This window comes from Ammospiza nelsoni, chromosome 16 (genome assembly GCF_027579445.1).
Source record: "Ammospiza nelsoni isolate bAmmNel1 chromosome 16, bAmmNel1.pri, whole genome shotgun sequence".
NCBI lineage: Eukaryota > Metazoa > Chordata > Aves > Passeriformes > Passerellidae > Ammospiza > Ammospiza nelsoni.
Window position 1 is genome coordinate 12,842,758 of NC_080648.1, and position 22,911 is coordinate 12,865,668.

Here is a 22,911-nt window from a genome sequence, read left to right on the forward strand (position 1 = left end):
GGACAGGTTGGAGAAATGGTGCCACTGGAAAGAGCTGCCAGGTGGAAAACCGAAAAGCAGGAGTGGAAGAAGGAAGTTGGAAGGCTCGGGCTCTCCCACAAAGCCCTGAAATGTGCCAATGTGTGCACTGGGCATGGCAACAAGGCCAACATTCTGTGACCAGGACAGAGGAAAGTGCTTGTTCCCATCTCTCAGAATTTGTCTTGGTTGCTCTTCTAGAGCAGCAGGCTGCGAGGCAGGGACAGCAGGAGAGAGAGGAGACTGTGAAAGGGGCAGCAAGACAAACCCACTCACATCGTAAGCCCCAGCCTTGATCTGCTGGTAGAGTCGGTGTTGGTCTTCATCCCAAAAGGGTGGGTACCCAACCAGCAGGATGTAGAGGATGACACCTGCCCAGGAGAGGAGATGGGATCAGTGGGAAAGAATTCATTGCTGGCAGCAGGGGCACACACACAGCCTGGGGACTGACCAAGCTCAAGCAGAAAAACAGAAATTAGGGAAGCATGAAGATTTGCTCACTGTTTAAAGATCAAAAGGCTTGGTTGGTGGGTCCAGTTCAGCACCTGGGGAGGTTCAGGGCTCTGGCAGGCACCAGGCAGAGCCCAAAGTGGGTGCCCTGGCAGGGGTGGGTGATGCCTCCTCCCCATTGTGGATGGAAAAGGGCTCCCCTCTGGCTGCAACTGCAGGGAGGCACTGCCTGACTGCACCAGCACCACAGGGAAAAGAGGCAGTGTCTCTCCTGACTGGGAGCTTTGGGTACATAATTCCCAGTAAGGCACCCACAGGGGGGTGATGCTTCAGAGAAGGGTCCCACTGGATTGTGAGAGAGTGTGTTGCCCAGGGTGATGTGCCATCTCCTGGGTAAAACCTCCACCCTGACTGCGCTGAGGTGTGACTGGAAACTGCAGCTTGGGACACGCTGGATGAGCAGCCTGCCTCATCCCACCCAGCTCATCCCATCCCACCCGGCCCAGCCTGGCACAGCCCATCCAGGCGCAGCCCGGCCCCGGTGTGACTCACCACAAGCCCACAGATCCACGGCTTTGCCATAGGGATCCTTCCGGAGCACCTCGGGGGACAGATATCCCGGGGTGCCAGCGAAACCTGGCGCAGACAGCACAGTCAGCACACACAGCCCGTCACTGCCACCACCAGGCCCAGCCCCGTGCCCCGGCTCACCAGCAGGGCCTGCTCCCGGCCAGGCACAGAGAGCCCCTGCGCTGGCACATCCCGACCCCCGGGACAGAAACCTCTGTCACTCCTGAGGGCAGAGCAAACTGTTTTTCTGCCACTGCCAAACCCCAGATGGTGCCCAAGGCTGGAGTGCTCTGCTGTGCACTTCCAGCACTTTCCCCCCTCTGGTCTGGCCCTGTTGCCAGCTTGTCCATCTCACGAGGACACCTCGGTGACTCACAGAGTCCCCGTGGAGCTGTTTGCTCCACATCAGCCTGCTCACCCACAGTGCTTCCTGGGCTGGTGCTGTTGGGGCTCTCCCATAAACCTGGGCTGGAGGTCCTGGAGCCCCCCTGAACCACCATGCCCCACCTCAGGCCAGTCCCACTCACCAAACCACGCTTGCTGGTCACCCTCCACCTCGATGGCGAGGCCAAAGTCAGCCAGCTTGACAGCAGCCCCCTTCAGCTTGGATGCCAAGAGCAGGTTCTCGGGCTGCAGAAGGAGATGGGGGGTTGGAGAGGAGTGAAAACCCCTCAGGGTTCTGCTATTGGCAGGGGGAGCTTCCCAGCAGAGCACAGAGGAACCTCTGGATGTGCTCCCCAACTGCTTTGTCCTGCTCTTTGTCCTGGTGTCCCTGGATCCCAGACTCCCTACCCCATCTCCCGAGTGGTCTGTGCTCTGTGGGTTTCCCGCAGCCCTGCACGCGTTCCTCCCTGCTGTTTCAGCACCCTGGAGCACTCTGGGCGTTGTTCCACAGTGCTCTGCATCACAGATGGGGTCCCCTGTCCTCCCACGGCGCTCTGCCTGCAGCTCCTACCTTCAGATCCCGGTGAACCACCCCCATCTGGTGGCAGTGCAGGACGGCCTCCAGGATCTGCTGGATGCAGTGGCTGTGGGAGAGAGGAGAAAGCTCACACGAGTGCCTGGTGGGGCAGAGTTCTGTCAGACACTTCTATTCTGCTGCATTTCACCCTCTCCCCATCAGCAGCCCTTGCAGCCCAGCTCAGCATCCCTCTCCACTGACACCCACACACCTGTGGGGAGCAGTTCTAACCCAGCAGGAAGCTAACAGAGCTATTGTGCACCAAATAATGGTGAGCAGGAGCTTAGGGGACACAGCTGAGCCCGTGGGGATCCCACAGGAGCAGCACTGGAGGCGGGGAGCTGGAGACCAACAGTGGAACCACAATACCAGCAAAGATTAGGTCTCCAAACCCAGGCAGAGCAGATGTGCTCTGTGCAACCTTTGCCCCAGCCCCATTTCCCTGCTTTCCTCTAATGCAGGTGGCTCTGCTGTGTCTGCTTGCTTTATATCTAGTTCATTACATTCCAGCTCTGCTGTGTGCGTGAGACAGGAAGGGAAAAAGACAGAGGCACTGATCACTTCTGCTCCAAAACAGCTTATGTGCAAGGCAGAAGGTCTTTATTTACATGTATTTTATTTTATTTGTATGACACTAATAAGTGGATGGGCTCTAAGTGGATTCAGTGCAGGCAGCCCATTAAATGAGATTGTTTTCTGCCTAGAAATAAAGGATATTTCCGTGCAGAGAGGCAGTGTAGAGTTTACCACCCCCTTGGACGTACATACAGGCTATGCTTAGTAAAGCCAAGAGGCACAGTGATATGTGGAGACTGGGGAGGGCCAGATCATGTCCCCTCAAAAGAGTGAGACCAATACTGTCCCCTGGATGAGCTGTAGGGACCAAAGGGGTGGCTGAAACGGCTCTGCAGAAGGTACCTGGAAAGTGCCAGTGAGAGTGTGGGAGGGAGCAGAGCTCCAGCACAGCCTGTCTTGACTGCTCCTCCTCAGTGCTTTCAAGTGGCAAATGCCAGAGGAACACTTGCAGAGGGCTGGAATGCAGCTCCAGGGGGAAGGAGTGACATCTGCAGGGTGTCTATGCTATCGTGGCCCTGGCTGGCCACCAGCCTGGTGTTGGGTTTCCTCCCTGCCAGCCTGGGGAGCCCTGGTGCCCCCAGAGCAGGGAGCCCCCAGCACCCTGTTCAATTACAGAGAGGTCAGATGTTGGTTACCCCAGCATCCTGGGGATGAGGATGCTGTGGGCAATGGCTGGGAGCCACAGGAGCCAAAGTGGAGACCAGTGCTATGGCAGCACATGCACCTCCTGGCACAGGAGCTGGGTGAGCTAAAAAGAGCATTTTGGGTGGTTTTAGGGTTTTTTTGCACCACAGTTCCAGACTATGAGTATGTGTTGCAGAGTGTAAAACACCTCCCAGTACAGAACGAGCTGGTGCTGCAGAAAGCCCTCCCTGGGAGGGAGCAGCTTGTGGGAGAAGGGGACACCTCCTCCTGTCCCCTCCCCAGCCTGGCTCACCTGGCATCTGCTTCGCTGTAGTACTCCCTGGCCACAATGTCCTCAAAGAGCTCCCCGCCGGTGACCCTGCAGGAGGACAGGGCTGCATTGACTGACAGCACAGCACACCCAGCCCTGGCAATCCCCCAAAAACGGCACTCCACATGCATGGGGGGTGCAGCACAGGGACCTGCCCTCTGCCCGGCCTGGGCGACCCGAGTTTGGGTCAAACCCAGCCTGGGGAAGGGCTCAGGTGAGGGGGAGGTCAGGTCACCCCGGGGGCAGCACGGAGCTGCTGTGGGTAGGGGATGCATTACTCACAGGTCAAATATCAGGTAGTGGTGGCCCTCTTCAGAGATGCTGTCGTGGAGCCTCACTGCAGCAGAAACAGAAGGGTTATGGGGTACACCTGGCTCCCACCCCACTCCCTGGGAATGCCTCTGCTCCCCTTTGGGCACAAGCAGGAGCTGGGGAAGGGCACAGCAGGGCTATTTCTCTTGCTATTGCCACTGGCTGGGTGGGGTCCCTGCTCACCACGGGACCCCAGCCTTGGCCCCAGCCTGAGGCAATCATGCAGGCTCAAAGATCACATCCAAACTGGGAATGCCCCGGGGCTGTGCCTGGCCAGAGTTCCAGGCAGCTGCTGGGCTATCTTGGGCACTGGGAAGGCTGGGTGTCCCCAGTCCTGTCAGGAGAGGTGCCCAAGCAGAGGGAGAGCTCAGCAGGGAGCTGAGCTAACAACTCTGGCACTCACAGGGCTTTTTATTTTCTGCTCATGACCTTCCTTTTCTCCTTGGGAATCTCCACGGGATGAATTTCCCCATCTCCTGGCACCCTCTCCCCTTGGGCACACCCCTTGCCAGGTGCAGCCAGGTACAAACCTGTTACCCTGCTGCATTCTGATTATTCAGGCTCAGATCCCTGCTCACACTTAGCAGGCAGGTGTGCAGCAAGGGGACTGGCACAGAAACAGGTGGGGTGGATAAATAGACACTTCTCCAGTATCCTCTGCCCCCACCTTGTATTTTGTTTGATTCCCTTAAGGCTATAAATATTCAATGTTTCCTCTCTCTCACCTGGTTTCAGCCTGATACAACTTTCAACATATTTGAGAATGTTGGGAATCAGGGAAGAAAAAAGAAACATTCAGGTGAGAGATTTTGTGGGAGTTTTTACTCCTAGCCCCTTTCACTGCATCTAAATCAGTGGAGCCCTATATGGAAACATCCTCCAGACTGAGTGTGAGCCAGGGGAGATAACAACCCCAGCACTGAGCACAGACACTGCACCGTGTCACTCTTATCTGCCAGGCCAGCAAACACCACTTTGCTGCTCCTTTTCCTGTCTCCAAGCTCCATGGGCAAATCCAGAGGCTGCCAAGAGCATGGTGCCAGCAGCATCACCTCACCTGGCAGGGCACAGAGCAAATGAGGGCTGATGGATGTCACCCTGTTCTTCTAAGCCTTCCAATGTTTATATTTTTGTAATGGAGTTTCACATGCACTTTTCATGTAAATAATGATTGTTTTGCATTCCTTTCTGGAGGAGGAGAGAATTGATGGACTGTTGGTTTGATCAGTGTGGCTGGAGAGGTGGCAATTTCATCCTCCAATCCATGGTCACTTTTGAAAGTCTATAAATATTGGAGTTTGGAAATAAACTACTCTCTTTTTACCTTGGACATTTCAGCGTGTGCATGTCGTTCATTTCGTGTCCTATTGTGACAGATGGGCTGGTCAGAATCTTTTCTGTGTCTCTTGTGGACTTGGCTACTGACACAAGTTGCTCATCTCATTCCCAGTTATCCCTCCTGACTGCTGGCCTCTGCAGACATCCCCTGTGCTCTGACATCTGTGTCTGCTCCGTTTTTCTCCAACATACAGCCCCAGCTTTTCTGCTTTCCTCTGCTGGAAGAAACATATTTCCTCCCATTTCATCTCGCCTGGGAGGGATTTGGGGGTATCATGCCTGGGATCCCACAGAAACCAAAGTATTCTCAGAGGGATTAGATGAGTTTGGTGTGGGTAGGGCCAGCAAAACCATAAGCATATGGTCCAGATACCGTCCCTGCTCGGGAAGTCCCAAAGCCTGTGGCTGCCAGGAGCCAAGAAGGTATAAGAGGGAGCAGCTACTCTAAATATAGCATGATCCTACAAGTATCTGTTACTGCCCATAGTCAGAGAGAGCCACACTGGCCAAACCACTCCAGCTCAAAGCTGAGAGCCAAGGCAGGAGCAGGACACAGCTTCAGGAATGAGAGTCAGAGGACAAGTACCTGCAGTTCAAACTCCAGGGCTGAGTGCAGCCAAAGTTTTCCCAATAAAGGAAGATTTCCCTGAATGGAAACAGCTCTCCCTAGTATATCACCCAGTGCTGTGGGGTCCTGGGGACCTGGGCCTGCCCCTGCACAGCTTTCCATGTGAGCTCTCCAGCAGGCATGGCACAGAGCACAGGTTGGTTCCTCCGGGAATTGCAGCACGGCATCTCATGGGAGATGGAAGGACCCTCCCTCCCTGCAGGGAGCAAGTAAGAGGACAGCAAAGGCCCTTGGCAGCTGGGGTGCTTCTCCCCAGGAAGGGCTGGACAGGGCTGTTTTGGCTCCTCCAGCAGCAGTGCCTCCTGTTCCTCAGGCCAGGCTGCTCTGCAGTGCACTGCTCATTCCAGCTCCTGTGTGGGTACCAAGCGCCTGTGGAAGCTGCAAGCCCAAGTTTCCAGGCAGCAGGAGCAGTGGAGGGGGGGTGAAAGGAAAGAGGGTGTGGGGTGGGGGGTGGAGAAGAGCCTCCTGAGTATAAATAGCAGCGGATTGGGCTTGTTAGCATCTCATGCTGTTAACCCCTTCCAGCCTTTGCAGCTCTGAAGCTGCCGGGTCACAGCCAAACAGCGAGGGGTAGTGTAGGGATGGGGGACAAGGACAGGGACAGATGAGGTGTTTCAGACCTCAGAGAGCTTGCCAGCCCCACAGGAAGGTGATGGAGAGGGAGGGGTGGAAGACAGCAGTGGGAAAGAGCTGTGGCCAAGCTGGGAACCCGGGGAACCTGCAGGTGCCATCCTGCAGATCTCACACGGTGAGCTCCTCCAGGTTTAGCATTTCTTCCTACTCACACACTTTGCAGTGTGTTCCTTCAGGTCTCGGCAATCCCTGCATGTATTTTGGTGCAAAGAGGAGCTGGAGGCCCCGGAGGGACCCCTGCAGGACAGCTCCTGGTGCTGCTGGAGCAGAGGCTGGGAAATGCTGCAGGGTCCGGCAGCCCAGCAGCGAAGGGGAGACCTGCCACGCAGCCGTGTGCCCGAGACAGATGGAAGCTGACAGTCTTTTTTGGAACTGAAATATTTATGGGACAGGAGCCACATGGCCTGTCCCAGTGGCCCTGGTTCTAGCTCCCTGAATCTGCCGCAGCAGCTCCTGGGGAAGGATGGATCCAGGTCACCGGAGCAGTGAGGGGGCCAGGGAGCAGCTCAGCCACACAGGAACCCTCCCAGCTCCCGACTGTGGGTTCAGAGGGCTGCAGAAACCACCAAATGCTTTCCCTAAAGCTGCAGGATCTCACTGGGGTTGGCACATCCTGGGGTGCAGCACAGAGAAGAGGGGGTTCACCCAGACCATCCACAGGGATCAAGAGCCTGCATCAGCATCACTTCCACGATGGAGTTTAGGATATATATATATTTTTTTTTTTTTACTGCAGTTTTTTCCCCTCCCCTCTCTCTCTCTCTCTCTCTCCTTCTGGCCTATTTTTGTCTTTTGCAGGGGCTCAGGAGTTTTCCTGAAACAGCTTTTCCGAAGGAGGCTACTTTCAGATGGACGGTCGGTGGGAAAGTCTTCGCTTCCCCCCGCCATCGCTCCTCCCACACGGCCCGCGCTGCCGCTGCTGCTGCTCCGAGCCGCAGCCGCTTTTTGGAGCACGCACGGCAATTCGGCACCGAGCGGGGGGAGAGCAGCAAAAATAGCCTCTTGCAGCCTCCTGGGGCTCCGCTGCTCCCCGAGGGAGCTCTGGCCAAGTGGGTTAGTCCGGACCTACTTCAGCCCCGCTGCACCCAGTGGGGGCATTTTTCCCCATGACCCCGTCTGGAGATGAGGAAGAGGAGGGATAGCTCTGCAGATCAGCCGGGCAGGAGGACACCGAGCCCTTCTCGGGCTCTGGGACAAGCGGTCCGTGCTGCTGCAGGCAGGGTTGGGTTGTGGATGGAGAGTCCCTGGCCCTGGCTGGGACATGGGAGGGCAGCAGAGCCAGGATGGAGCACCAGCCGTGGGGTGCACTTACCAATGTTGGGGTGCTTCAAGAGACGGCAGATCCGGGCTTCTCGCTCCAGCTTCTGGTGATCTGAAAGAAGCAACGACCATAAATTAGGATCTAAGGAAGGGAATCAATGGCTCTAAGAGGAGGTGTTGGCACAGGAAACCTGGGGGGACAGAGCAGCTTTTTTTTTGCTAAAGAGTAACGGATTTTGGGATAAGTTCTGCATCAAGGCACGATTGGGCACAATCCCAGCACAGATGCAGTCCTTGGCTAAGCCCCTCAGGCACTGATGCCATGGGCAATCTAGGGTTTGGAATGATCCCTCGCTCTCCCCTCTCCCTTCTCTTTGCTGAACAATCTCTGATCACCTCCCAAATATCCTGGATCTGCCTGGGTTATCCTTGCTGGCAGCACTGTTCCTTTTTCTCCTATTCAGCCAGGCACAGGCAATCAGCCAGGACCCTGCCAGCCTGGCATGGTACAATTTGAGCAATTGAAGGCAGAGTGAACCAGAGAGAGGTGTGAGGATGAAATGAGGCTATGGGCTTCACTCCCCCTCGCCATCGTCAGCCATCCCACCCCAGGGCTTTGCTCTCCTACACGGCAGAACCCTATCTCAGAACCAGTGCCTGTCTCCAAACAGGAAGCACAGGTCCCACTCCCCAGCTTTCAGCAGCCTTGGGGATGTGAGACAACAGAGCTCTGGGCAAAGCAAGTTGAGCTGAGCCAAAAAATCCTCCGCCCTGGGACAGCTCAGAGTGAATCTGCACATCGTTTTGTTTCTTATCCTCTGCCCCTCTCTCCTTGCTCACACCTGTCCCAGCCGCCCTGCATGGAGGTGCCTGACTGGAGGCATTTTGTGCAGGCACTCAGCAGCCAGGACAAGCGAGGATATAATTAGGGCTGCTGTCTCTCAGTGCTCTCACTGCTACCTTGCAGGTTCACACCCCAGAGTCTCGCTCTGCATCAAACCAGACCTGGGTGTCTCCGACCGCTGAGCCGTGAAAGCAGAGCAGCCCCATCTCTGCAGGGCTGCAGCCTCCCCAGGGCCCAGGATCCTGTCCCAGAGGCACCCTGGGCCTGGGGTGAGCTTTGCAGCCTGTGCTGGAGGCTGTGAACTAAAGGCTGAGATAACCTTGGTGGCCTCATTCAGCTCCCCACAGCTTTTCCCCCGATGGGTGACTGCCTTCCCAGGGTGGGACAGGGTGACAAGGAGGGGATGGAGTTCAGGATGTTCTCACAACTAAAGTGCATTGTGGGGTGGATGATGGGGATGGGATGGAGGGACAGTGAGACCAGTGGGGCAAGCACTTCACTGGGGATGTGAGTTACAGCCTCTCCTATGCCACAAACCCAGGTCCTGCACAACCAAACCCCATTTTTCCTTTAAAATCTCCACCTTTTCTCCTCCTGGCCCCTCTGTGCTGGCAGTCAGGAGGATGTCTAAAGGAACAGACCATGACTGGGGATGTTTTGCAGCTTCTCTCACCTTCTCTCCAATTCTCTCCTGCCTGCCCTTTGTATCTGAGGAGGTGCCATCCCCCCTGGTAGCACTGCAAAAACGGGGGGCTCCACACCATTAGCTAGAGTCACTGGTGATTCCAGCTGGCAGAGCAGGGAAAAGAACCCCAGTGAAGCCTCTCCAGGGGAGTGCTGTGCACTGCAGGGACAGCACAAACCCCAGGAGAGAAGGGAGAGGGGCAAACAGCCGGAGGAGGCGAGCGGAGGCAGGAGGGAGCACAGGGAGGGCGGCTCAATCTGCTGCTCCAGGCAGCACTGAAAACTGGGAGGCGTTTGCCAGCTGGGGAACCCGGGCAGGAGCCAAGGGCTGAGCCCAGCACTGCACACCCTGCCCAGAGCCCAGCCTCGGGCTTGGAAGGCAGAAAATTATCTGCATCTCTGAAGAGAGGCAGGAATCAGTGCTGGAGGACCTCGGGGGCTCAGTGCCAGTGCTGTGCCGCTTTGGCAGAGCTGTGGGGGGGACCCTGCGACACGCTGGTTTAATTCCAGGTCAGAAAGGAGCTTGTCGCTCTTTTCTTCATTTCATTTTTGCCTTCGGAGGTCAGCAGTGGAACTGGGAGAGACACCGAGGGAGGTTAATTAAACCGTCCTGGCAGGGTGCTTCCTCCAGCACACATCCTGCGCTGCCGGCAGCCGCGGGGAGCCGGAGCGGGGACACGGCATCTGCTGCCTCATCCTTTCAATCCTCCTCACCACAGCTCCTCTGCCAGCTGGGGCACAGGGGGACAGAGGGGTCCCTGGCTTGGGGCAAGGCTGGGTAATGATTTCTGTGCTGCTTCACTAGAGATAGACCCACCAGGACAGACCCTCTAGGACCACTTCCAGCAGCAAGCCAGTATGTTCCACCAGAGCAGAAAACAGCGAGGGCTGAGGACCCATTTCCAGGTAGAAATTAAGTCAAACCCCCACCTGAAGGGATGTTCCCCTTTCATTGATGTAGGTGTATGAGTAAGAAAACTTAGAGGCCCCAGAGCAGGGATGGGGTGTCAGTCAGCAGGGGCCCTCTCAGGAAGTTATCCTCCCAAAATAACTGTGCTACCCTGCACCCAGAGCTGGTCTGACTTGTTGCAAGGCTGTAACCATCGTTTTGCTGCAGTGTGTGTGCAGGGTGGTGGGGGGGTCTCAGGGACAGAAATGGGGTGCTCTGGCTCCTGAGGCAGATTGGGGTCAGGGAGTTGCCCTGAGCCTTGGCACGGCCAGGCTGCAGATGCTTCCCTGTGATCAGATGGCATGTGGCAAGCAGCCACCAAGACACCTCCTCGGGATGTTCACCCCATCCATCAAGGAGCTCAGGGAGTACCACAGCGGGGACAGGGTGGGATGAAGGGTCCCCCTCAATCAAAAAGCCCCCACCTCATTGCACATCAAAGGCATCATCCCAGCGCCATGCAGAAGGGACAAATTCCCCTATATGAGCCCTGCTCACCTCTTTCCTTCGCCAAAACCCCTCAGTGCGTACCTCGAGCAGAGAGCTTCTTGGTGTTGATGATCTTGGCCGCATACTCCTGTCCTGCCAGCACCTTCACGCATCTCCGCACGATGGAGAAAGCGCCCCTGGGAACAGCAGAAGGCAGAGCTGAAGGGCTTGGTGTGGGAGCAGGCACAGCTCAGCCCTCGTGTGGCTGTGGGGTCAGGGGCAGCCACAGGCATGGCGACAAGGATGGGGATGGGGATAGGTGCTCACTGGGGCAGGGATCTGTGCAAAGCCTGGAGGGATCACTTCCCTGCACCAGTGTCCTTGAGGAATGATGGGAGGAGGCACAGGCAGACCTAGAGAGGAATATGAGCTTCTCCCCTCATGCTCCTCTGGGACACCCCAGGCACTGTGCACTTTTCCTCCTCTTCCTCCTGGCTTTGCCCTAGCTGTTGCCAGGAGGGAAGGGGCAGTGATTTACTGGGGGCAATGGTTCCCAAGGGAAACCCTGGTGGCTGCAGCCACGTAGCTCTCAGCCACTCCAGTCTGTGTGGCTCTCCCTGTTCTAGACCTTTCAGTCACAGCAGGACTTGGCAGCTGTGCCCCAGTACAAAACTGTCACCCAGGCAGGGACAGCCCAGGGAACCCTGCAAGGCTGGAGCCCAGCTGGACAGGGATGGATGCTGCACCTTACACAAGTGCAAAGCTCTTCTGGGGTCTGGCAGGCGAGCAAGCATGAGGATGGGACGCTCCAAGCACTCCTGCCTGCCCGGGTACCCCCTGCCCCAAGTCCTGCCAGCTCCTGGCACTGCCAGTGCTGGTGCAAGGCTGGGAGCTGCAGCACTGCAATCACACGCTCATGCTCCAGCCCTGCTGAGCACAACCTTTGTGCCAGGTTCCCTTTCCTGCCAAACCTCTCCAATCGCTAAAATAACAACTATCAACAGCAATCCCACCTCCTGCCCCACCCTCCCCCAGTCCCCTTCGCCCGCTCCAGCTCCCTGCCGAGCAATGAAAGGCCTCGGGCTGCCGAGAGCGGCTGATAATTGATTTTAGCGGCGGGGGCGGCTGGAGACGGGCAATTTGGGTTGGAATGTGATTTTTAGGAGAGCAGGCGAGCAGCGGGTGTGGAGGGATGGGGATGGAGCCCCAGCAGGGCTGGCAGCCCACGCTGCCGCTCAGAGCATCGCTCATGGCACGTGCCAGGCAGGAGCTGGGGGAAAACATCCTGGTGCTTCCCAGCTTTCCTGTCCTGCCATTTCATCCTGGCTGCTCAAAGAGCTGAGCTGTTCATATCCCTGAAAACTGGGGAAGAATTAACTGGAAAGGGTGAGTGAAATGCTTCATGGCCAGCTTGCCATAGGTAGGCAGGCCAGAGCTATTGGCAGTCCTGTGGTCTCACTCCCTTCATCCTGCTGGGAACCCCACACTGTGCAGGGTTTGTGGGCTCCTCTGGATCCCTGGGACTCATATTCTCTATTTTCTTTTCCTAAAGACATGTGTGATGTTTCTGCAGTGGCAGGACAGTCTGCAGCAGAGAGTGCAGCAAGCAGGGATGTCCCTCTGCCCCAGCTCGGGGTTTCACTGCAGAACCCAGCAGGTTGGAGGGCTGTGGGTGTCCCAGACCCACTGGAGGCTGGGGACTGATGGTCACTCCTAGTCCCAGTGTCCACAGCCACTTGCTCATCTTCTTATTTGAATTGAACAGCACAGAAGAGGGAGCCATGGGAAGTGACTGTTTCATTCCCCCATCTGCATTCCTGGCTTTTGGCTCCTCCAGACCTTCCTAACAGAAACCAAATGTCTATTTGTGGTCTGTAAAGCATAAGCAAAACCCTGTGTGCCTAGAGGGTGGGTGGAACATGGAACACTGGATACAGGTGCAGGATACCCAGGGGTACAGCATGCTTGCCATACCCCCATCCTTGTTCCAATTGGGTCCTTCGGTGGCTCTGCATTGGTCAGGAACCCTCCACATTGGGTGTTTGACCTCCAGCCAGGCTCTGCTCCCTGTGCCAGGCTGCTCCCTTGCTACTCAGCTCCATGTAGGGGAAAAAAAAAGCTCCCCTTTGCTCCATCTAAATACAGCATCTTTATGGTCTTCATGGCAAAGGCAGCATCCCCTTCCACACCAGGGGCTCATGCAGCACTGCAGGCACTGCTGGGGATGCCAGGCAGGGAGCTCAGCCCCCCTGAGCTGCAGGAGCCCCTCTGGAAGGAAGGAATCATGTCCTGTTCCCTGGCCATGGGCAGCAGCTCCCAGGGCTGGGTCTTTGGGTGGGGATCACCCCAACCCTGGTGGCAGCTGAGGATCCCCATCTCTGCCTGGCTTGGATGAGACAGCACGTCCCAGTCTGAGCAGAGGGCAGGTACATCACCTGCAGGGCCATGGGCACACACCGTGTCCTTGTCACCTGGCTGGCTGCCACCGCAGGGCGATGCTGGAGCCAGAGCCCAGCACAAGCCCTGTCTGCAGCCCCGAGCCCTGGCACTGCTGAGCCCCAGCCCTGCAGCCCCTGTCCCTTGATCCCTAGGCAGGCCTGACCCCGTGCCTTGTCCCCAGGGCCTTCCCCACCAGCTCAAGAGCGGCTTTGCCACCAGGCTGCTCCGCTTCTCCCTTTTTCACACCTTCCCTGCCAGTGCCCGGCTGTGCTGCTGCCACCCTCCCTCTCTCCAACACCTCCTCCTCCTCCGAGGGATTTTTTTCCTTTCTAGAGAGAAGAGTGTGGGCTGGGGATTTTTTGTTCCTCCATATTTTTTTTCCCCTTTTTAATAAGCCCCCTCCCCTGCAGCTCCGGGAGCGGAGGGGCTGATCCTACGGCTCGGCACGGTAATTGTCTCCAGCCTCTCCCTGAACCTGCTGCGGGGGCGTATTTGGAGGCGCCGATGGAGCTGCACTTGATGTTTGTCCTACTCCGGGGGGCCGTGGGCAGGATGCTCTCCGTGTCCCCCCCGCTGCCCCCCGCCTGATTCCCTCCTGCCAGCGTGGGGGATCCGAGCAGCCCTTCCTTCCCTTCCTTCCCTCCCTTCCCTCGCTCAGCTTTGCGGGGGCTGCCGCAGGAGTGGGCTTTCCCCGGCTCCGTGTGCCCCGCTCGGGACAGATGTCCTGCCGTGCTTGGGATGTGCCAAGGGCAGGCTCCGCAGATCTCCGTCCCCATCTCTGCCTGCCCACAAAGCTCCGCCGTGGTGCTGCCATGAGGTGTGTGGCATCTCCCCATCTCTGCCCTCTGCCTGCCCGGCTGTCAGGGTTGGTGACAGCCGAGCAAACGGCAGAGACACGGGGTGGGTGCAGCAGCCTGGCAGCCAGAGCTGCCCTCCTGCCGGCCGGGCTGGGGACACACCGTGTGCCCCACAGCAGCCGCCCCAGCCCCTTGGGGACAGCACACTCAGGATGGACCCTCTCTGCCCTGAATCCTTGCAGGACGCTGCTCCCTGGTGCGGCAGAGCCGTCCTGCCCAGCCCTGCCGGGACAGAGCCACCCCGGCTGCACCGGGAGCATCTCCCCGGAGCAGGAGCGGCACTTCCAGCGCGAGCAGCTGCCGCAGCAGAGCAGAGGTGCGGCACTTCGTCCTGATTTCCCTCTCCAAGCCCATGAAGCAGAAATTTCCCCGTGGGAAAGCGCTGGTTTTTGAATGTGCCAGGATGTGCTGGAAAGCATCCCAGCGGAAAATCCCCAACCAGCCCCACAGCACCTTGGCTAACCTGGTGAAGCCCCTAACTGGGGAACACCTCAGTGCTGCTGTTGTAGCTGCCCTCTGGAGTGGATGGAGGAGCTGTGGGATGCAGGGAGCTGAGGCTGCTGCCCCTGCCTCAGCCCAGGACTGGCGTGGTCAGGGGCGATGCTCACAGGGGCGGGTGAGCTGCTGCGCCAGCTTTGCTCCTTTATTCCTTTAAAATGCGTCTGTCCAGGTGGTTTGAGACCACAGTGCCAGGCAATGCAGGCAGCCCCTGAGCCTGGGCGCTCAGCGCTCCAGTCAGCACCCACCCAGCAAAGCCTCACAGCCCAGAAACCTCCAGGAGCCTCCTGGTCTTCCCCCATCACTCCTGGCCTGTGAACTCCCCTCCACATCCCCACAGCCTCCTCTGCCCAGCCAGAGCCCCACAGCCTCACTGCTGGCATGGAGCAGCCACTGCCTCACCTGCCCATCCCTGGCCACCACCACAAAGCCCTAGAGCCCTGAAAAGCCAAGAAAAGTCTGGAAGAAGCAGGTCCCACATCCCACCTTGCCACCAGCTCCCCAGAGGGTGCCCATCCTGCTGCCTGCAGTGCCAGCTGGGGCTGTCCCTGCCACAGGGACCCACTCCCCAGCCCAATCCCCTGCTGTCCACCAGCCCCTCTCTGTCACCCTGATGCCACAGGGATGGGTGTGAGTGTCCCAGGACAGAGGGGTCCCTCTGCCTCCACGGAGTTGCACTTCAAATCAGCACCCCAGTGCCACAGTCTGCCTGGGGAATGTGAGCAGCACTCAGCCCAGGCAGCACAAAGTCCTCCTGTCTCAGCCTCTCCATTCCCCCATCTCTGCCCTCTCCCTCGCCCCCGTTTCACACACCCACGTGCAGGTGGGCACACACTCAGGCAAGGCTGCTCCCGCAGGGCTGCGGGCTCAGAGCATCCCTGTGCCTCTGGATGGACGGAGCTTCCCCTCCAGAGCACAGGCACCCCGAGCCCACCACCACACTGCCAGCCACCCCGCAGGGACGGCGGCCACACGGCCCACATTTACACACCAGCTCCAAAAAAAGGCACAGAAACCAAAACAGAGGCACATGCCTGCTCACTCCTGCACCGTTCACAGCCACACGCTGGGCGGGACGGGAGCATCCCTGCATCCCTCCACACGGGGAGCCTGGCATCCCCTGCTGCACCCGGGGTGCTCAGTGCTCCCCAGGATCCCCTTGCTGGGCACAGGCAGCTCTGTTTGCACACACACACACACACACACACACACTGATCCAGGCACACACGATGCCACCTGCACCCGAGGAGCTGAGCCCTCCCTCGCAGGAGAGCAGGGTCAGACAGGGCTAGGGCTCACCCGCACTGGGACAGGGCTGGGGAATACCCTGGATCTTTCCAAAAGCCACCAGGATTCTCCGGGGGCTGCCAGGCACACTGGGTCTCCTGCAGGTCTAGGTAAGCCCCAGTGAATCCACACAGATAAATTCCCTACAGAAATGTGAGGGGTGTCCACTGCTCTGGCTTTCCTCCTCAGCCGTCCTGTCCCTCCTCCCGGCTGGGGAACTTCCCAAGGGAGCTGGCAGCCTCCTTTTTTGGGAGCAGCTTTTCCATAAGAGGGGCAGCCAAGCCCTTCCCAGGCAACTCCAACCCTCTGGGGTGTCCCAAGCCCCCAGCCAAGCCCCCATCAGCAGCCCCTGAACTCAGGCAGGGACAGAGAAGCAGGTCTGGGGCTGGAAGCCCCCATCCTCACTTGCGTGCCCTCTCTGATTCCCGCTGCATTCTCCCCATGCCCACCTCCTTTCCCTCATCTCCAGCAGTTCCCAGCTCCGCTGAGTCTCTCTCCCAGCCAGGGCACAGCCCTGCTCTGAGCATCCCAGCCCCATCTCCAACTTACTTGCCCAGTTCCTCAAAGAGCTGGTACTCCTCAGTGAAGCGGTTGCAGGTGATGGTGGCCATCCTGAGGGGCTGGAAATGCTCCCTCCCAGTGCAGAGTTTGGGGCAAGCAGCTCTCCTCTCGCTCCCTCCCTCTCCGTGTGCTCCCGGGGCTCTCTCCTCGCTGAGGTAAATAAGGGAATATATTTGATTGACAAGCCCAGAGATAATGATGAGGGCAATTTGTCTTCTCAGCTTCACAAGCCTTCGTCAGCATCGCCGTCCCCATGGTGACCACCGCTGCCAGAAACGCCCTGTTTCTGTTGCCGGGGCAACTGCTTCCCAACCCCGCCGCCCTCTGGGGGACCAGGGCCCTGCTGGGGACCCGGCCCGGAGGCTGCCCGGGGGTCACCCCCCTGCTGCACACGGGGGACACCTAAAATACAACTATTAATGGCAAATTAAAGGCTGTGGCAGTGGTAAAATAATTGGGGCAAAAAAGGTTTCCATGGAAACCGTGGTTTCCATGTTGCAGGAGGATGCTGTCACCCCAGCAACTGCTTATCTCCCCCCCCCCCCCAAAAAAAAAAAAAAAAAAAATCCAGGCCCTGCTGGTACCTGCAGCAGCATTGCTGGGGGCCCTGGGGGCTGTGGGATGGGGCCATGCTGCAGCAGGAGGGAGCAGATGGAGCAGAAGTGTGTCAGGAGAAGCTGGAGAAATCATGGCAGGTCCCCAGGTCCCCAGACCGTCCTGCCTTCAGCCAGGGTCCCCAGAGGGGCTGGCCCTGATCACACTGCAGGGAGGGCTGGCTGCTCCCACCCCCCCTTTTCCCACTGTGACCCCCAAGGGCCCTGGAGCAGCTCCTGAGGGTCCCCCCAGAGAGGGGCGAGCAGCCTGGCCTGAAGCACAGCCAGAGGGGAGCACAGAGCCCTGGGGTGCTGTGTCCCTGGGCTGCCCAAGCCAGGGTAGACAGGGAGGAGTTTCAAAGTGGGAATAGGAGGAACGTGTGGCCCCCCAGTCCTTGGACTTTTTGTTGCTGAGTCGCCTCTCTGCTGTGCTGAGCCTAAGAAAGCACAAAAAGTGCAATAAAAGTGGAGCTGTGAGGTCCAAAACCTCAGGGAAGGGGTTTCCCTCTGAGTCCCCACCAACCGTCACTGGGGATCCAGCAGCACCCTCTCTGTCTACACCACCCCTTGCACTTTCCACCTGCTGACTTCCCCCAGAAGAGCTCTCTACTCAGCTTTTGTCCCAAATCTGGATGATTTTGCAGCAGCAGGGCCCTCCTCACAACAGGAGAAGGGACTCCCTGTGCCAGCTGGGAGAGCATTGCCTTTGGCAGCTGAGATGGATTGAGTTCCCTTTCAGGCTGCCATCGAAGGGTTAAAAGGAAAAGAAAAGGTTCTAACCAGACAAAAATAGGGAGAAATCTTTGAGAGGGGAGAGAGGAGGAGCAGAGAGGGAGAGAAGAAAGGAGGTGGAAGTGGAGGAGGACAGCAAGTGGCGGAGTGAGGAAGAGGAGGGGGAGGAGGAGAAAGGTCTAATGGCTTTTCCATTAATTGCACCATTACCCACCTTCATCCCCACCTTGCACCCCTGCATCCAGCCTCCTGCTCCTGCCTGGTCCCATCCAGGGGACCCTGCTGGCAGAGCAGGGACTGATTCCCAGCCAGGGAAGGGCACAGGGATGGGGCCACAGTCCCCAGGGGCTGATGACCTCCAGACCCACCCTGGCCGTGCCCTGGCACGGGCAGAGCACCCCCGGCACCCTCGCTTGGGCTGCAGGCAGTGCACAGGTGCCGTCCGTGCCCTGGGGACATCATGGTCCCCAAAACGCCTCCAGGCATCTGCACAACCCCTCCCCATGCTGCTCCACAAAAAGGGGGTTCACTCCCCATGCCAGGGCGGTGCCAGGAGCTGGGTGCTGCCATGGGGGCCAGTGCACCCAGGTGTTTGTGGGAGTGCTCTCCTCCTCCTGCAGCGTTCTGCTGCCAGCCCCCAGCAGCGCCCTGGGACCCCAGAGGCAGGAGCAGGAGGCCCCCACTGCCAGGACCCCCTGGGTGCCCGTGGGCAGCTCTGAGCCCCCTCCCCACTGCCAGTGCCTCCCACCTGCGCCGCGTTCGTGTCCCCGTGCGCTCGGCAATGTGACCTGCCCCCTCCCGTGCCACCCCCGCGCTGCCACACGTGCTCAGCCCCACACGCGTGACTCTGCGTGCTCCAGGGACGGCTCTGGCCCTGCTGCAGCCCGGCCCTCACCCGGGCAGGGCTGATGGCACAGTCCCCACCAGGACCCTGCCTCCCTCCCCAGGGCTCTCCAGGAAAAGTTTCTCCCTCTCTGCTCTTCTCTCTTTTCATTTATTTTTTTCATTTTCCTCGACATTTTTCCTTCTGGGAGTAAGGGGGTGTCAGACTTCTGCGTGCTGAACAGGCTCTGCTTTGCTGATAATGTTTTCCCAAGCAGGAACTGCTGAGTGGTCCCAATGCTGGGTGCCTGGGGACAATCCCAGGGGAGCAGGAGCTCTGGGTGGAACCTTCCACCTCTGGGCTGGGGGCTCCCCTGCAGGGGGGAGCAGTCCCAGTCCTCTCCCAGAGGCTCAGGATATCCTTAGGACGTGTGTTCCCAGCCATCCCAAGATTTGCTCCTGCAGGGCTTTGGAGCCATGCCGCTCTCCTGCTGCCATGCTCGGGTCTGGCCACCTGATGGAGACCTTCATCCCCAGTGCTCCTCTCCATCACTGGGCTGGCCTCTCCAAAAATGCATCCTGCTCTCCCCACCCTGCTCCAGCTCTGCCTGCAGAGCTCTGGATTCTGCATCCCAGCACGGGACTGGCCCAGGGTGAGCACCCGAGGTTGGATTCTGAACCCCAGCCAGACGGGCTGGGGCGCTCAGGATGGACCCACGTGTCCTGGGGGGGCTGCAGCAGTGCCCCTGCTCCCAGGGGATGGGGCTTGCAGCAGTGCCTCGCACACCAAACCAGCCAGGCTGCCAATTACATACTGCAGAGATCCCAAAATTACTGGGACAGCTTCACATGCAAGCTGGGGTCTGGGGGATGCTCAGTTGCTGTCCTCTGGGAAGCTGAATTTGGGGTTATTTTTAGATAAGATTATAAATACCGTGCTGAAGAGAGCTGATTTACATTTAGGGCTGTGTTTGCAAACGTGCCCTGTCCCTACAGGCCCAGCACCTGCTCCTGCAAGCACAGGAAGATGGTTTTGCCTGAGACAGGGTGCCCTCGGTGCCACCCTCTCCCCTGCAGCTGGGCTCATAGGCAAAGACCCTCCTGGGGACATGCCCATGAAACCTGGGGACACTCAGCAGGTGCCAGTGGCTCCCTGTGCACTGGATCTGAGTGGGGGAACCTGCAAAACCACTTGTGATCCTCAGATCTCTGGCACGAGAAAGGACACAAGTGCCCCCGATGCAGAACACCTTCTGAGGTGCTCAGGGTGCTCTGCCACAGCCACTGGGCAGTTTGCTGGGATGCCCATCCCCTGTCCTGACACTGGGCTCCTTCCCTCTCTCGGGTGGGAGTTGCCTGCAGGGCTGGAGAGGCTCTGACGCACCCCCAGCCCTGCCTGATGCATCCCATCCCTATTCCATCCCTGTCCTATCCCATCCTCTCCTCTTCCAGCCCAGCCCAGCCCAGCCCCACCCTCCTCTTCTCCTCCTCCCCATCTCTATCCCGTCCCAACTCCATTCGTTCCCAGCCCATCCCCTTCCCCCTCGCTCCAGCCAGCCCGGGTGGGGACAGCGGGTCCATGGCTGCAGGGAGGCAGCCACGGCCCCCCTCCATCCCCCAGGGCCCCGATGCATCCATCCCCTGCCCTGCCCTGCCCTCCCCGTCCTACACCCGGCTCCTGCGGGGCTGGAAGGGAGGCTGGCAAGGAGGGGAGCCTCAGCCTGTCTGTGAAAACATCTCCCGGCTGCAGGGAGCTCCACCGCCCGAGCATCCCTCCAGCTGCATTAACTCCTTGGCAGCCAGAGCGTGCACACAGCCCCAGGGGAGTTCAGCTCTCTGAAAGCACGGGGTTTTGGCACATGGCTGTATTCTCCCCAGCACAGACCATTAATGAACATTGCTCTGATGAGGAGAACACGTGGCAGCAGCTGCATCTCCTTTCCCAGCCCAATGTTCAGACACAGCACAGCTGGAATCAGGGGTGAAGGACAACTGCTGCCCTGGGGCTGGAGGCTTTGCTCTCTCCAAGCACCCAGAGATGCTCCTGCCCACCTCTCCTCTTTGTTTTCAGGGACTAAGATTTTCCTTCAGCAGTTTCTTCTTGCAAAGATTCAGAATCCAACTCTTTTTAATTAAAAATAGAGATGACAACAGATCCACCACTGTGGCCAGGCTGACTGCAAACCCAGCATCAGCCCAGCAGCTCCAAACCTGGAAAAAGGAAGTGTGACCAGAGGAACATTTTCATGGGGATGTTAGTAAAAAGGGAAGGGAGAAAGACTGAGCACGTTTTCATGGAAATTTCCATTTTTGAATGAAAAGAAAATAAAATAAGGAGTAAACTTGGATGCATTTATGTAAATATGGAAATGAAAGCTGTTTCCCGAGCCTTGTCATCACCTCATGTCCAGCCCTGCTCTCTCCCATTCCCTTCAGCACCAACTCTCCCTTAGGCAATATTTGTTCCCAAGCCCCTGCAGCATCACCCCCTGCTCTCCCCTGGCTTTGGCTCTGCCTGCAGCAGCCTCCTCTTCTTCAGCAAAGTGTTGCTTTATTTTCAGCAACTGCTTGGCTCTGCCAAATGGGAGCCGGTGCCGCAGTCCCGCTGATGGAGCACATCCCCAGGGACCAGGCTGGCTGGTTTGGTTTGAGGTAGTGTGAGGATGTGGAGCATCCTTCTGGGGCTCACCCAGGTGATGCTGTGGGGACCAGTCCTCTTGGAGTAACACGCTAAGGGAGCAGGGATGGAGATGGGGCTGATGGAGGAGATGAGCCCCCTCTGAACCCTGTGCTTGGGATGTGCCTGCAGGGATGCAGGGATGCAGGAGTGCTTGGGATGTGCCTGCAGGGATGCAGGGATGCAGGAGTGCTTGGGATGTGCCTGCAGGGATGCAGGGATGCAGGAGCCAGCAGGGTGGGATGGCACAGCAATGGGCGTGCGCGGAGCTGCAGGGACTGGCGCACACGCTGCCACACTCCAGCTTTTCAAACTCCTTCCCAGCTCCACAAGAAGAGGCCTCCTCTCTTCTGCCTTGCTGTCAGCTGGTTTTTTTCCTTTGTTTCTATAGAAAATCCCAATACCCCCAAATAATCCAGCTAAGAGTAAGAAAAAAAAAAATACAAACATGTCATTTTCTTCCCATCCTCATCCCTCTCTCACACACAGGACTTGAAAGAGCACTGAAAGGTATTCAGTGTGCATGCTGCCAATTGTCACATCTTTCAATGACAGATTTTAAATGAATGTTATTTTGCAAGGGAGAAAGAGAGGGGGGAAAAGAAAAAAAATAGAAAGCCCACACTGCTCATCCAAGAGCTGACAAGTCCTAACGGGCCTCATTTTCCAGAGACAAAAATAACTATTTTCAAAATTCACAGCAGGGCCTTCGCCTACACACGCTGCACCAAGAGAAACCTGTGGGGAGAAATGTAAAACACATTGTGTAAATGGAAATGCACCATGCATCCAAAATGATTTCAAAGCTATTTACCCCCTTCCATCCTCGCCAGCTCTCCTGCGAGCGCACGTATGCGCGCTCTCACCCCGCCGAAGGCACGGGGGCTCTGCTGGCTTCCCTGGGCCCGGAGCTCCGCTGGCCTCCCTGGCCCCTGGCAGTCCCTGGGCTGGCTCCCCCAGCCGTGGATGATGGGGAGGTGTTTTCCTCCCCACGCGTGCGCTGCTGGAAGAGCAGTGCCCATCTGCGAGGAGGGGACGTGGCGCGGTGCTGGCGGGCGGGAGACGGCCCCGTCATCCCCGTCCTCCACCGTGGCTTCAAAAGTCCTGCAGCTGCAAAACAGCAGATCAGCTTCTGCAGAGAGGTTCTTGAGATCTTCCCTCTGCCCCAGGTTCAGCAATGGGATGTGGGGACAGGGACAGCTCCAGCACTGGGTGGTTGGCTGGTTGGATGTGTAGGATTCATAGGGAGGAGCAGGGGTGCCTAGAGGCTTGCACGTGAAGGGGTGTCCAGGCAAATTTTGGGTGAAAGGCTTTGCTCTACCTATGTAGAGTCCACCACCAGAGCCTGGGACAAACCTTCCTCCCAAATGTGGGGCCAAAGAGAACCACCTGTCCTCTGGGAGCATCCAACCATGCCTCCATGGGCCACAGCTCCCCATCAGGGCTGCTCCTGGCTCCCCAAGTCAGTGGAGAGGAGAAGCCATAGCCCCACATGAGGTCACTGTAGCAGCATGACTTAGTCCAGCCACGTTGATCTCAGGTCTGACATCCATGGTCAGGAATCCATCCCTCCACAAAGAAGCAATGTGGTCTTGTGTTTGGGGAAGGCCCTCGAGTTCCCAGAGCAAGAGTAAATGTTGCAGCTGCTTGGGAGCAGGCTACAAACCAGGAGCAAATAGAGGGGAATGGCGAGGGTTCACGTGAAGGCAGAGCCCCCCATGACTCCTCCTGCCCTTGCAATGGCCAACACTTAAAGCTTATGATTGGCTGCAGAATCCTTGAGGAAAGGGTCTCTCTCTTTGGAAGCCACTGTGCAGGGCCAGCCCAGCTCAGCACAA

The 22,911-nt window shown here is 58.0% G+C and overlaps 1 protein-coding gene across 2 annotated transcripts in view; it reads right to left on the minus strand.

The window, feature by feature from the left end:
• Positions 1-16,474, minus strand: part of CAMK2A (calcium/calmodulin dependent protein kinase II alpha) — a 31,541-nt gene extending 15,067 nt beyond the window's left edge. The window contains exons 1-9 of one of the 2 annotated variants that reach the window (XM_059483766.1): positions 16,238-16,474; positions 10,710-10,804; positions 7,754-7,813; positions 3,813-3,867; positions 3,513-3,578; positions 1,994-2,066; positions 1,566-1,668; positions 1,021-1,104; positions 295-389 (exon numbers count right to left, since the gene is read on the minus strand). In XM_059483766.1, the coding sequence (XP_059339749.1) occupies positions 295-389; positions 1,021-1,104; positions 1,566-1,668; positions 1,994-2,066; positions 3,513-3,578; positions 3,813-3,867; positions 7,754-7,813; positions 10,710-10,804; positions 16,238-16,299 (693 nt within the window). In that variant the 5' untranslated portion in view covers positions 16,300-16,474. The remainder of the gene's footprint in view (positions 1-294; positions 390-1,020; positions 1,105-1,565; positions 1,669-1,993; positions 2,067-3,512; positions 3,579-3,812; positions 3,868-7,753; positions 7,814-10,709; positions 10,805-16,237) is intronic. The other variant, XM_059483765.1, reaches the window with a different exon arrangement.
• Between the last annotated feature and the right edge of the window lie 6,437 nt (positions 16,475-22,911).